Below are 14,433 nucleotides of genomic sequence, written 5' to 3'. Positions count from 1 at the left end.
TTTAGTTCTTTGAGTATCTTTTAGACAGTTGTTTTAAAGTCTTTGTCTAGTAGATTTGACATGAGATTTTTTCAAGGATAATTTCTGTTGATTTTTTTTTCCTTTGAGTGGACCTGTACTCTATTGGTTTTTATATGCCTTGTGATTTTGTTGTTGCTGTTATTGAAAACTGGACGTTTGAATCTAATAATGTGGTAACTCTGGAAATCAGATCTTTCTCTTTTCAAGTATTTGCTGTTGTTTGTTACCTTGTTGTTGTGTTGTTGTAGGCTGCCTCTGTGCCAAGGAACATCCTGACATGTAAACGTAAGATCTTCCAAGGTCTTTTCTAAACCTGTGGCTTTCCCTGAGCATGCACAGTTACTTTCTCATTTTCCCCATATGTGCAGTTGCTTTTGAATGTCCTTATGCTTAATGTCTGGTTCTGAAAAGAGGAAAAAGAGGAAAATGGGGAGGGAGAAAAACAATCCAGCCCTTTAAGTCCCCTGGAAATGACTTCAGCCAGAGACAGAGAAGCTTGCAACAGTAGGGAAGTACAGCGGCCGTGGCTGCCCTTCTTTGTCTGCACCTCTGGGATCAGAAGAAGCAATCAGCAGTTGGAACACAGGTGCCCAGTATTTGGAGGACAGGGGACCTTTTGCCCAGCCTGGCTCCCACAGGCTTTGTACAGGCTGCTCCTGGAACATGTGCCCAGCTGCCCGTTTTAGGGTAGAGGTGGGGGATGGGTAGCTGCTACTGTATTAGGAGCTGAAGTTGACCAAAATAACTAATCTGTTGTCCAAGGCTTCCCCTGGAAATTGCAAGCCTCCATAGAATCTAGAGTTACAAAATAGGTACATCAGACAGGTTCCACCAGTGAGGTTGTGGTCTAGGTAGAGACAGATTCCTGGTGCTTCCTGTTGTACCATCTTCCCAGAATTCTGTCTTGAGTTAACTGTCTTCCATGTAGTGTGAGGGTGGAGTCCAGTTTCATTCTAGGTTGTGTCCAGTTGTCCCATCACCATTTGTTGAAAATACTGTTCTTCCTCATTGAATTCTCATGACACTTTTGTGGAAAATCATCTGACCATATATGTGAGAGTTTATTTCTGGGCTCTTTGTTCTATTTTTTTGGTCTGAGTGTCTGTGTTTTATGCCAGTGCCACACTGTTTTGATTTATTGTAGCTTTATAATAAATTTTGAAACAGAAAGTGTGAGTCCTCCAACTTTGTTCTTTTTCATGGTTGTTTTGGCTATTTTGTATTTCCATGAATTTCAGGATGATCTTGTCAATGTATACAATATGGGCACCTGGAATTTTGATAGCAGCTATGTTGAATCTGTTGATCAATTTGGATAGTATTGATACTTAGCTATTAAATCTTCTGATCCAGAAATACAGATGTTTTTACATTTACCTAGGTCTCCTTTAATTTCTTTCAACAACGTTTTATTATTTTTCAGTATACAAATGTTGCGCTTCTGTTCAATTTATTCCTAAGTATTTTCTTGTGTTTGATGGTATGGTCAGTGGAATTGTTTCCTTAATTTTATTTTCTGATTGCTCTTTGCCAGCATATAGAAAGATAACTGGTTTTTATGGTTTTTATGTGTTGATCTTATAGCCTGCAACTTTGAAACTTACTTACTAGCTAATCGTTTTTCTGTGGACACTTTAGGATTTTCTGTAAATACAAGATCATGTTGTCTGCAGGTAGAGATAATTTTCCTTCTTCCTTTCCAAGACTGGCTGCTTTTGTTTCTTTTTCTTTCCTAACTGCCCTGGCTAGAACTTCCAGTGCAGTGTCAAGTAGATGTGGTGAAAGCAGACATCCTTGTCATGTTCCTGATTTTAGGGAGAAAGCTTTCACTCCTCAACCATTAAGTATTATTTTGGTTATCTTTTATAGGTACTCTTTATCAGATTGAAAGCTTTCCTTCTATTCTTAGTTTGTTGAGTGTTTTTACCGTGAAAGAGTGTTGAGTCTTGTCAAATGCTTTCTCGGTGTCAGCTGAGATGACCTTGTGGCTTTTGTTCTTGGTTCTTTTAATACGGTGTGCTATGTTGTTTGATTCATATGTTGAATCCGCTTTGCATTCCTGGGATAAGTCCCACTAGTCATACTGTATAACTGTTTTTATGCTTCTGGATTTGTTTTGTTAGTGTTTTGTTGATGGTTATTGCATTTATATTCATAAGGAGTGTGCTCTGTCATTTTCCTGTTATGTCTGGTTTTGGTATCAGGTAATAACGGCCTCATGGAATGAATTGGAAAGTGTTGCTTTCTTTTCTATTTTTTGGAAGTTTGAGAAGTGTTGATTTGTCATATACCTTTATTCAAGGAAGAATAACATCTGCTCACTTTGGGTGTCCAGGTGACCAATCAGAGCCTTGAACCTTGTGTTTGGTGGGTATTGACCTTGTGTTATTGATGAGCTTTTTTCAGTTTCATTCCAGTGGGTATGGGAGGTTGTCAGACTCGTTCACTCATCTCAGTAGTTTTCAGCGTAATTCTGGTTCTGCTTGCCGTTCTCTATGGTGTTGTGAGGACCTTTCTTCTGATAACTGTCATCTTAAAGGAATGCTTTACAGCTGGCTTTGGAAAGTGAAAAAATTCAAAGATCGTCTCTAAGAAGTTATTTTGGTAGCTTTTTATTTTATTGATGTTGTGCAGAGCAGACCTGAAAATTCCTTTTTTTCTTGCATTTTCATCATTAGAAGCAGCTGTTATAGCTGTTTTTTTAAGGCCATCCTGTGGCAGTATCTCACAGGTTCTTGTGTCATCCAGAATCATGCAAGTTTATCATTCCAAGCCACAGTGAAAGCAAGAGGCATGGTCCTCCGGCCACCACTGGGCATCTTTCTGAGCCCCCTTGTGATCCAGCCCGCTTCTCGCCCACAGGTACCACGTATACAGACTACTCGGCCGGAATCTCCAGGGATGACCAGCCCCTCCCCGCGCATCCAGATAATCTCCACTGACTCTGCAGTAGCCTCACCTCAGCGCATTCAGGTACCTGACCAGTCCCATGTGGCTCCAGCCACCTGCCCAGAGGCAGCCCTACCTTCCCAGAATCGTTTCCAAAGACAACCTTGCCCAAGGGTTTCACTAAGAAGCTGTGCTTCTTGGGCATCAAGTACAGTACAGTCTCATTTATTAAAAGAGAAAAGAAGAAAAAATTCACATTTACTAAGCTAGCTAACTTTTAATGCAAAATTTTAAATTCTGGTTTCAAACTATTGGAATGAAATACCATTTTATTACTTACATGAGTCATAATTGAGAGGCAGTATGTCCTAATAGTTAAGAGTATGGTTCCCCCAGAAGTCAAATCCAGCACCTCACATTACAGCTCTTTTGACCTTGGAAAATTAACTTTTCAATGCCTCGTTTTTTTCATTTAGTAAGTATACATAATAGCAGTACTTATGTCATAAGGTTATTGTGAGGAATCAATGGGTAATTCTTGTAAAATGCTTAGAATGGTGGATGGCACATAATAATGTTTGGTGTGTACTGAGAGTATATAACTGTTGTTTCTAGTGTTATTGTTATTATTAACTAGCTGATTTTCATTTGCGGGAAGTTTAGTCTTCCCCAGGGCTCTGAGCCTGCCTCTTGTCCATTTATCAAAGAGAAGGTGTATGCATCGAAATCATGGTCCACAAGCAGGAGGAAGGGAAAATGATTGATGACGCACATAGATTAAAGGTTCGTAGTTATCTCAGCACACTGGATTGAAAGGCCAAACCAAAAATCGTGAACTGAAACGAACGGCAAAAAACTCCACTTGTTATATAACATGAGTTTGAGAAAATACCAGGTGGACAGATACTTAGAGTGAGTGAGTGAAAGGACTGCTCTCACTCAGTTTGTTTCAAGCGCGGTGTAAGCGATCAGTATGCTGTAATAACGAAATGGTCTCTATAGTGTTTTCCCACTCTTAAAAGTGATTTCATGGGCTGTTATAAACCAAGCATCGAAGAGTTATAACAAGTAAGATGGAGTGAGTTAAAAATTATATTTCTGCTATGTCTGAGTTACATAATATTTTATCATAAATACAAAGTTCATATACTTATCAGTTTTTTAACTTCACACCAAATAGGAACCACATCTGAGTGGAAATTCAGAAGTAATGGATCCAGGATTAATGAGGTTTTACTGTTCCTCAGAATTAGAAACTTTATATAGATAAATTTTTTTCTCTTTTACTTTGTTCTTATTTGCTGATTATGACTTAAATGAGTTCTTTATAATTTTACGTAGTAAGTGTTAGGATCCCACCTACATAGCTCTCACGACTCTGGGAGAGGAACTGATTTTGTGCATTTAACCATGGCTGTTACATCATGGTTTCACAGCCACCTGAGGACAGATGAGAACATAGAAAGTTCCCCCAGAAGAATCTGTCAGTGGCGAGTGTTTATTTCTAGCGAGAGCACGCATCCCTCTGTATTGGTGTAAGAGGACCTTTCTGTTTCCTAAGGACTATTCAGGCATCCCATTCCGTACAGTGGGGCTGTTCCCGCCTGTGGTGCCACCACTGTCCCGGCTGGAATGCACCAGGACTCCTTGGGCAGAAGTCTCGTAGCATAGATCTTTAGTGTTGAGCTTTCAGTTTCTCTAAGGATGATAACCCTTTAGCATGTGTTTTATGTGGAGTAAATATAGTTGAAAATCTTTTCAATGTGAACTGTCAGTAAAATTGGATATACCTCAGTGCAGCTGAACTGAGTATTTCAGGGTTTGGTTTTTTCAAAAGAAAGTTACAGTTATAGAATGATTTCTTGGTTCTTGATGTTGGTGCTGATGGCTTTGATGAAGCTTTCATTTCTAGCCCTGACTTCAGTGATGGATATCTAATCCCCTGAGGCCTGGGAAGAGACTATGTTTTTCTGATGTTTTAATGAATAACAGTGCTTGGAGCTCAGCAGTGCTTGGCTTCTGTGTTAAGGCTGGGAGGGAAAGATTATTTAGTAAGGATGACAAGCTGTGGATCGTTTCGGAGCTTTTGGCTCTGAATGGAACAGACGTGGGGTCATGTCTTGTTTACACTCAGTGTGACCCTGGGGAAAGTTTCCATAACATCTGCAGCTGTAAAATGACAACAATAATAGTACCTATCTAATAGATTTTTAACAGGATGAATGAGATAATGCTTGTAAACCTATGGGAAGAAGACATCGATAAATATTAGCAGCTGTGTAGCAATTTTTTAATGTTTTATTTTCACATAAGTTCAAAGTTAGTGGAAAATACTACATGGAAATCCTGTGTTCCCTTGACACAGATTCACCATTTGTTTGCTGTAACATTCTGAATGTGTGTATGCGTCTTGTTTCTGAATCATTTGAGAATAAAGTGGAGACATTATGCCTCTTTGCCCTGGATATATTTCCTAAGAACAAAGGACATTCTCCTACATCATCACAAAGCAGTTACCAAAATCAGGAAGTTCCATATTGAAACATGCCATTATCTAGTCCATAGTACGTATTCTAAAATTTCATCAGATTCCCCAGTTAAGTCCTCTATAGCTATTTTCTTCGCATTCCAGGATTTATTTTATTGTTTTTGATAATGATAACAAAAATTAAGGCGCTAGTCAACACAAGACCAACATACCTAGCCATGCAGACCGCAGAGGGCTGCTCTGATGCGTAGACTCTTCCATCCACGGCGTGGGGTCCTAGTGGCTGCAGAAGGGCTTTAGGGCCAACTGGGAAGGGTGGCGGTCCTCAGAGCGGGGGAGGTAACCTTGTGAGTGGGGCTGAGAGGTTTTGTTTTTCTGGGATAAGAGGTCCAGCACACAAACTGTCAGGAGATGGAGGCATAAGGAGAGCAGTAGGAGAGCACCCACTTGTCTGAGGGGGAGGTGGGACTGGAGCCATCCCGTCACAAAGTCTGGCTTCTCAGGAAATTTCATGGGTTTTCATCAGGTGCAGTGTTTCTGGGCCAGTGGTTTTCAAATTGTGTTCTTAACTGCTTCCCAGATTACACAAGCATTGTGTTCAAATTTCATTTTTTAATCCAGCTTTCAAGGTGATTAAAAGAAAAACACACTTAAACATGTCATATACCAAGTTTGACATGCTAGAGGTCACGGTGCACTCACTTGTGCCGCTGTGTCCATTTTGTTTGGGCCAAATCTTGGCTTAAAGCTTCTTTTGCCACCTTTGCGGATTTTAAGATTCTCCATACTCCCCATTTCATGCCATATCTGCTGGTGGTGAATTTCTAAAGTTTTTCTCTAAGAAAGTCTTTATTTCACCTTAACTTTTGTTTTTAATGATTTTCATCAAAATACCTAAGATAAAGTGAACAGTTTGGTGGCATTTAGTACATTTGTAACGTTACGCAACCACCGCCTCTGTCTAAAGTGTTTCCATCACTCCGAAGTGAAACCCCATGCCTCTTGTACAGTGGCCCCCGTTCCTCCCTCCCTCCAGCCCGAGTCGTTGCCTGAATTCTGTCTCTGCAGGGTTATCAGTTCTGGATATTTCATGTAAGTGGAGTCATACAATATGTGACCTTCTGTGGCTGCATGTTCGTTTATCCATGTTGTAGCGTATGTCAGTGCTCCATTCCTTTTCATGGCTAGTGAATATTCCATTGTATGTATATACTGTAATTTGTTTATCCACTGCTGGACTCTTCATCACTTTTGAAGGCTACTTTTGCCAAATATAGAACTCTAGTTTGGTGGTTTATTTTAACACATTTGAAATATTTTGTACTACTAATTTCTGTCTTATGTGGTTTCTAAAAAGAAGTCTGCTTTAAATCTTTAATTTGTTTCTGTATAGTTGAGGTAGGTTCCCCCTTCTTTCCTCAGCTTCTTTCAAGATTATCTCTTTGGTTCTCTGCAGTGTGACTAGGTTCAGGAAGTATGAAAACTGGGGAGACCGCCTGTGTCAGCTAGTTGACTGGGGGAGGTAGAGGACCCCCATTGATGTCTTTGTGACAGGAGGGTAGTTAGCAGATGGGAACAAGGTGCCCACCAAGTTAGGTTGATCTAATGATTATGAAGATTTATGTACATATGGAAAGGACAGAAGAAAAAAATTCTAAAAGGAAAGGGAGAGTTAAGCTGATCTTTAATTTGTCTTTGGCCTTTATAAATAGGTTATGCCTAGGTGTAGTTTTTCAGCATTTTTTCTGCTTTATGTTTTCTGAGCTTTGTGGATCTGTGGTTTGATGTTTGTTATTAATTTTGGAAAGCTCTCAGCCATTGTTACTTTAAATATTTTTTCTTCATTCTCCTTCTGGTATTCCAATTATGCATATGTTATCTCTCTCTTTTTTTTTAAATTTACTTTTTGGGAGGAGGAGGTAATTAGGTTTATTTATTAGTTCATGTTTTTTAGAGGGGATAATGGACGCGAACCCAGGACCTTGTGCATGCTAATAAGCATGCGCTCTGCTGCTCTACCGCTTGAGCTATACCCTCCCCCTTTCATACGTTATCACTTGAGGTTGTCCCATAATTCTTGGATATTCTGTTCTTGGCTTTGCTTTTTGTTTGTTTTTTTCATTCTTTTTCCCCTTTGCATTTCAGTTAGGGAAGTTTCTATTGACCAGTTTTTCCCTTACTTGTGTCCAGTGTACTGATGAGCCCATCAAGGCATTCTTCATTTCTGTCACAGTGTTTTTGATTTCTAGAACTTTCTACTTTCTGCGAATTTCCATCTGGCATCCATTTCTCATCTGTTCTTGCATGTTGTCTGTTTTTCCTTCAGAGACCTTAACATACTAATGATGGGTTATTTTAAATTCCATATCTGATCATTCAGCAGTTGTGTCGTATTTGAGTCTGGTTCTGATGCCTGTTTTGTCTTTCCAGATTGTGTTTTTCTTGTGTTTTTGGAATGCCTGTAGTTTTTTTTTTTTTTTTTGCTGAAGGTCAAACATCATTGGCTGTATTGTATTAGGTAAAAGGAACTGAGGTGAATAAGCCTCCCGCATGACTGTGTTAATCTGGCTGGGAGCTTAGCTGTATGGAATGTTTGCTCTAGCTGTAGGTGCAAGAAGCTTTAACTCCTCTGGTGCTTTGGTTTTTGTCTCCTCTTGACTTCGGGCTTCCGTAGCTACTCCTCCTCTGAGTCTGTGTCTCAAAGCTCAGCTGTAATCCGTTGTTACTGTACAACGATTGGTGTGGCGGTCAGGTGTGAGGGAGGGGGAGCAGTCTGAAATCTCAGTGTTCTAGTGGGCCTGTGACCTTGGGCTGTGACCTTCACAAGTGTTTCTTAATTTCCGCTAGCTTCCCCTGCCCCCACTTAGATGGGAAAGGAAGGGTAGAGGGGACTGGAGTTAAAGAAACCCACTTTCCCCGGGGGGATAAGGCTCTGGTGAAGTCCTTTCCCCGGGAAGCAGAACTTTGTTGTGGAAGACACCTTGAGCCTATTTCACAAAGATGCTCTTCCCCTTCCCCCGCCTCCCCCGCCAGAGCCTCCAGGGCTTCTCTCTCCTCCCCACGAGAACCGCGCGGGACTCCCGGAGCTGCGTCCGTGAAGCTGCGGCCCTCTGTGGCTGTCATCCCCAGGAGTCTCTCCTCCCCGCCAGGAGCCTCCAGCTGCACTGCTGCTGCCGTTTGTGTGTCCTGCCAGCTTCGTTTCTGAGCCACATGAGCAGATCTCAGGCTTGGTGAATTCACCTCTCTCCAGATTTCAGTTTGCCTTGCAAACTCAGCTCTCTGATGAGCCCAAGGAAAGTCACTGATTTTCAGTTCTTCTAGCTTTTTCTTGTTTTAAGGACAAAATGATGACCTACAAGCTCTTGACATGTTGAAGATGAAACCAGAAGTATGCTTTGAACTCCAACTCATCTACCTGGTAGTTTACTTGACATATTCACTTGGGCATCTCATCCTTGGCAAGCCAAAACCAGATTTCTGAATTCCTACCACCTCTTGGCCCTCCACCATCCATTGCTCAGGCTAGAATCCCGAGAGTCATTTCTGACTCCTTGTTCTCCCAGGCGCTTACACCTCCCCGCCTGCACCTGCTGTCACTCCCCATCTTCTCTGGACCCACAGCCTCAGCTCTCCCTTGGGCCACTCCAGGGGCACCTAACGGTTCCTCAGCTTCCACGTGTTTAGGATCTGCATTTTTTCCATCCAAAATCCAGGGAGATCTGTTTAAAATGCAAAGCATTTCTCATTCCCTCACTTGAGTGTATTTCGAAAATACTGTTTTATATTACTCAAGGAAGAAAGCTTTGTCGAATATTTTATCTGCCTAAACTTGTAGGAATTGAGTTAGTGGGGCTCAGAGGAGAAGATACTTGTTTGATCATTGCCTGTGAGAACACTAACTATTCATATGAGCTGAAATTTATATATAAGGAAGAAACACATTTACCTTTTTGCACAGGTCAAAAAATTTTACATAGATTTATCTTACCTTTGTAATTTTAAAGTTAGTCATTTTTGGTGTTACTCTAATGTACCCTGACCTTAGTGATATGACAGATTTAGTGTGTTTATATAAAAACATGTGTAAGATAGGTATCAAATAGTATACGAAACTGGAAGACCTGACTGGGCAGGAAGAACCCTGGAGTGGCTCTCATTGTGCCCACGGTGGACTCCTCCCTCCCAGCAGGGCCAGCCCGCCTCCCTCTCTCGGGCCCTGGCCTGACTCAGTTCTGAGGCTTCCTTCCTCTTCGGGCTCTCCTGCTGCTGCAAAGTTTCCTGTCGCTTGGAACACACTGTCCCCTCAGCCTTTACCGGGCTTCCTTCTCCTCAGCCTTGAGTGTGGTTTTTAATGTCACCCGATCACAGAGGCCTTCCCTGGCCTCCTTCTGAAGTAAGCGCCTGTATCGTTCTCTCTCACCCCGGCCTGATCTGTTCCTTCACAGCATGTATCGTAAACTTCGATTGTTTACTAGTTGGTGTGTTTACTGGTACTTTGCCAGTCTTTTCCTCTGAGCTCCCAGCGAGGCAGGCACCAGCTCCATGGCTCTCGTGTTCTAGCCGAGCGCCTGGCACGGACGGAGTTCGCCCTTTGCCTGTATCTGAGGAACAAATGGCAGGAACTGAGCGGCAGTACGAAGTCCTGATTTTCTCAGCGGGGAGACTTGATGGCATGAAAGGGACAAGACTTCCCAAGTGAGGAGAGAAGTATGTGAGCTCAGAGGGAGGAAGTGCTTTTCTCAAGGTCCTGTTATGTTCTGGGCAGCGTCCCAAGTACTGTCACTTTCCTAGCAGTCCATTTTTGTAGATACATAAACAGAGGCTCAGAAGTCAGAAAGCTTGCGTGACTGCCCCACGTCGACGCGGCTGAGCAGCAGCAGAGCAGGCCTTCGGTCCCTGGCTCTGGCCGCAAAGCCCTCTCTCAGGAGCACAGGCCCAGGTGGCAGCAGAGAAGGAGGGAAGGCGGCAGGTGGGCAAACCAGAGAGCTGTGCCCCAGCTAACAGGGCCACCACACCCAGCCAGCTGGTGCTAGAGCTGCTCATTTGTCAAAAGAACTATAAATCTGATTTTTATGGGGAATATTCCATTTTTAGAGTTGGCAATGAATTATGTTATTTTATGTTAAATTTTGAGAAATCAAACAAAAGTTACCTAGTGGCTGGCTTCTACCTTCAAGCTTCCTTACAGCAGCAACAATGAGCCCAGCCTGGCCGGGACGGAGTCCTGGCTGGGACACAGAGTGGGCAGGTGGAGAAGGGCAGTGCGTCTGGTCATGCTGAGGTCTTGGGGTGGAGCTGCAGAGAGAGGGAGGCCCTGGGCTGGTAGAGGACAGTCAGCTCCGCTATCACGTGACAGGTGCATCCTGCAAATTCCCACCCTCTGCGGAAGTGTTTGGTGAAGCTCCCGGGGCTTGTGGGAAAGCTGAGTTGAGTAGCACAGCTCTCGGAAGCTGCTGGTGACAGTTAAAAACAGGTATGGATTTAGTAAGAACTGCGTAACTTACATACGTTAATAGTGAAGAGACACGTGGTGACCGCGGTATCGCAGCGCTGTGCCTGAGGGAGGCCTGGGGCCGCCTCTCCCGCGCAGCTCGCTTTCCCGGGCGTCGTGCGCTCTGGGTTCACCTGGTGCTTCTCACGGGAGGGACTGTGTGTAAACAAGCCGCAGGTTCACGGTAGACTCGAGTTGTTCGTAATCTGTCGGTTATGTTGGAACAAATGCACCTTTCCAGAACCAGCACTGAAGCAGCGCTGGCTGTAGCCAAGCTACGGGAAGCCGTTAAAGTCACAGAAAACGACGTCCCTTGTCCCTTCGTTCGGTAACTGCCCCCCCACCCCACCCCATTTGTTACTCTTCACAGGCGGGGAGTATGAATAATTGCTTCCAGTAAAGAAATTAAACAGAGAGTGCTTGTGTTAGTTTCCAGGGGCAGCCACAACAAATTACCACAGACTGAGGGCTTAAAACAGCAAAAATCCTCCCTCTCACAGTTCTGGAGGCTGGAAGCCCAAAATCAAGGCCTTGGCGGGGCCGTGCTCTCTCTCACAGATGCAGGGACGCACCCTTCCTTGCCTGTCCCCAGATCCTGCACGCCTCGGAAGTCCTTGCTTGTGGCGTGTCACTCTAGTCTCTGCCGCTGTCGTCACATGGACGCCGTCTGCGGGCACCAGTCCTTGGATTTGGGGCCCACCCACATTCGGGCGGGCCTCATCTTAACTCAGTCGCAGTCGCATAGGCAGTTTCCAGATAAGATCACATTCACAGGTCCTGGGGGTCAGGGCTTACACTTCTTTTTGGGGGGTGGGCATGATTCTCCCCACACCACCTCTCTCCCGCTCCTGCACAGGAGACCCAAATGTTTGGATAGATCCTCTCAATTTGACGTTTCCTCGGTCTCATTAAGCAGGGGCCTGCCTGCCCATGTTAGCAGGGTCGTTTGCCTCGTGGTCACCCTGGGCTTCCAGCAACGTATTTGAGGGACTTTTTTTTCTCTCTCTCTACTTACATTTTTAGTTTTTTCATGGATTTTCATTCAGTTTTTTTATTTTTCTAAATGGAAAATGCAAACATCTTATGAGGGGAAGGTAAACAAAAAGACAAAAATTTGTGAGTAATTCACTGAACTTATGTGAGTCTGAGTTTTGGGGGGGGGGCAAAATAATCTGGGCTTTTGGATGTGTTACATATAGCCACCAAGAGCAGCTGTCACCATCTGGATCAGTCACTGCCCCCATCTCCTGCCCCGACCCCCCGCCTATGCCCGCCAGGCCTCCGCCAGAGGACTGGGAGCGGCAGGAAAGGGAGTGGCAAAGTGGCATGTGCGCTCCGCGTGGGGCGTGCCGCTCGGAACACACGGGCAAGGCCGCAGCCGCCTGCCTCGGTCGAAGCAGGAAGTTGGAGACCCCCCTCGGTCCCAGGACTGTTCATTTCTTCACACAAAAAACATTTTGGGAAGAAAACAAGAACCAACAGATGTGAAAAGGAAATCAAACGTTTGACTCTCGGGTCTCAAGGTTGTGAGGGCCTTTCAGAATCCATTTTGCTTCCCTCCAGACCGAGCAGGAGTCCCCTCCGTGGCAGCTGAGGGCAGCGTGTGGCACCCAATCGGTCACCATCCTCCCGCTGAGCGGGGAGTGTTCTAGCAGTTCTTCTTACACGGTTTTCTGTCTCAGGTTGTGCTGCTCCGGGGACTCTCCACCGCTTTCATAAAGGAAGGTCCTTCCTTCCCTTCTCTCTGAATCTTCAGCCTCTGAAGATCTTGCTTGCCATCACCTGGAAGTGGCCCTGCGCTGGGGCTTGTGCCTGGCCGTCAGCCAGGCTCTGTGCCCAGCCTGCGGCCCCTGGTCCTGTGTTTGCTGGGCCCGCAGCATCTCTGCACAGCGTCTTCTCTTGCTCCGTTCGGGTCTTTGTCCAGCGTCGCTGCCTCAGAGATGTTGCCCCTCTGCCTCCATCCCCATGTCGCATTTTACCTACTACCTGCCTTTTGGTTTTCTCCGTGGCACTTGTGCGGACTGCACTCTTCGTGGCACAGTCTGCCTCCCCTGTGGAAGGTAGCTCCCCGCCAGGTTCCTGTCTCCTTCCTCAGTACCAAGATCAGTGCTTGACACGCAGTGGGCACCCAGTAAACACATGTTAAGTGAGGACTCTTTCCTTGCCTGTGTCATTTTCTTTTCAACCAACCAGCATGGTCTGATTTTCCATATTGGACTGTTGTCGAAGCTGTTGTGTTGGACTCCATGGGAGTTTGCTGTCTGAACCTTGGGATGCCACGTTACAAAGCGAGTCTGGCAAGAGGCGGGGCTGGCGCCAGACTTGCCCGTAACGTGCTGCCAGGAGCTGAAGTCCAGCCAGAGATGCCCCACATCTTGTTGTGCGCAAGGCCCAGCCGTGATTCCCCAAGGAGTCCTGTTTGCAATGAGGGCCTGCCGGTGTCCTCGGGGAGAAGGTGGGCAGTGCTCCAGGCTTGGCCCTGGGCCTGGAGGAGAGGCAGGAAGGGGACTAGAACAGCTTCAAAGCACTTCATGAACGGAATAGGGGGAGTAGCTCAACCATAGCAACGATTTTAATTGTGGCTGGTGCACTTAGACAGGATCGCTGTGGCAGCTGGGCACCTGAATGGTGGCTGCCCCAGAGGAGCCAGGGCCAGGACTTTCGGAAGTCAGCGCCCACGGCCTCCAGTGTTGCCACAGGCTTCTGTTGAAGCCTTGTCTCCAAGTGCCAGGCCTGGTGCAGCCCTGACTCCGGTGTCAGCCCTGTCTTTAAGGACCTCTGAGTCAGGAAGTGGGAGAAATTGGGTGTGTGTCAGCAAGGGACTCCCTGTATTCAGTCACTCCAAGGCCGGGTTGTTTACAGGGCCTTCCCTTCAGAAATAGCCCTTCTTTAAGGCAGCCATTCCGAGGTCTGGGGATTTGTCGATTAGCAGCATTTCAAAAAGGTTAGCGTTTCCCATGTTTCTATTATGTGTGGGACAAGGATTTTTTTTAAGTTAAGTCTGTGATCTACTGTTCGTTATTGTCTTCATTTCATGACAGAAAGGGCCTTTCTTTGTCCGGTTTTGTTGAGCTGTAATTGACACGCAGCACTGCGTGTCGGGAGCGCTGTGCAATGACTTGACTTGCACGTGTCGTGAAATGGTTGCCACGATAAGTTTAGTTAACATCCACCATCTTAAAAAGGAAAGCTATTTTTTTCCCTTGTGATAAGCGCTCTAAGGGTCTGCTCTCCGAATAGCTCTCCAGTACACCGCACAGCAGAGTTAACTGCGGTCGCCGTGCTGTGCGTCACGGCCCCAGTGCTTATCCTGTAAATGGAAGTTTGTACCTTTTGGCCACCTTCATCCAGTCGTCCTTTCCCCCCACTTCCAAAGGGCATTTTAATTGTAAAAATCGTAGGGATGATATCATCCTAGAATAAAATCAGCTTTTGAAAACTGGTTTCTGAAAAGCTGCCTGTTGTCATCTTTTTCTCATTTCACCCAACACTGGTGAAACTGTCCCTACCCAGCACCGACTCCAGGACGGTGTTGGAAGCCACT

General features: G+C 45.1%; 1 protein-coding gene across 9 annotated transcripts in view; it reads left to right on the top strand.

The window, feature by feature from the left end:
• Positions 1 to 14,433, top strand: part of NR2C2 (nuclear receptor subfamily 2 group C member 2) — a 90,372-nt gene that overhangs the window by 52,412 nt on the left and 23,527 nt on the right. For all 9 annotated transcript variants that reach the window (XM_072941913.1, XM_072941909.1, XM_072941910.1 and 6 more), the window contains one exon: positions 2,884 to 2,994. In XM_072941913.1, the coding sequence (XP_072798014.1) occupies positions 2,923 to 2,994 (72 nt within the window). In that variant the 5' untranslated portion in view covers positions 2,884 to 2,922. The remainder of the gene's footprint in view (positions 1 to 2,883; positions 2,995 to 14,433) is intronic.

Source organism: Vicugna pacos, chromosome 17 (genome assembly GCF_048564905.1).
Source record: "Vicugna pacos chromosome 17, VicPac4, whole genome shotgun sequence".
In the NCBI taxonomy this organism is placed as follows: domain Eukaryota; kingdom Metazoa; phylum Chordata; class Mammalia; order Artiodactyla; family Camelidae; genus Vicugna; species Vicugna pacos.
The sequence above is the reverse complement of the archived record's forward strand: the minus strand, read 5'-3'. Positions and strand labels throughout refer to the sequence as shown.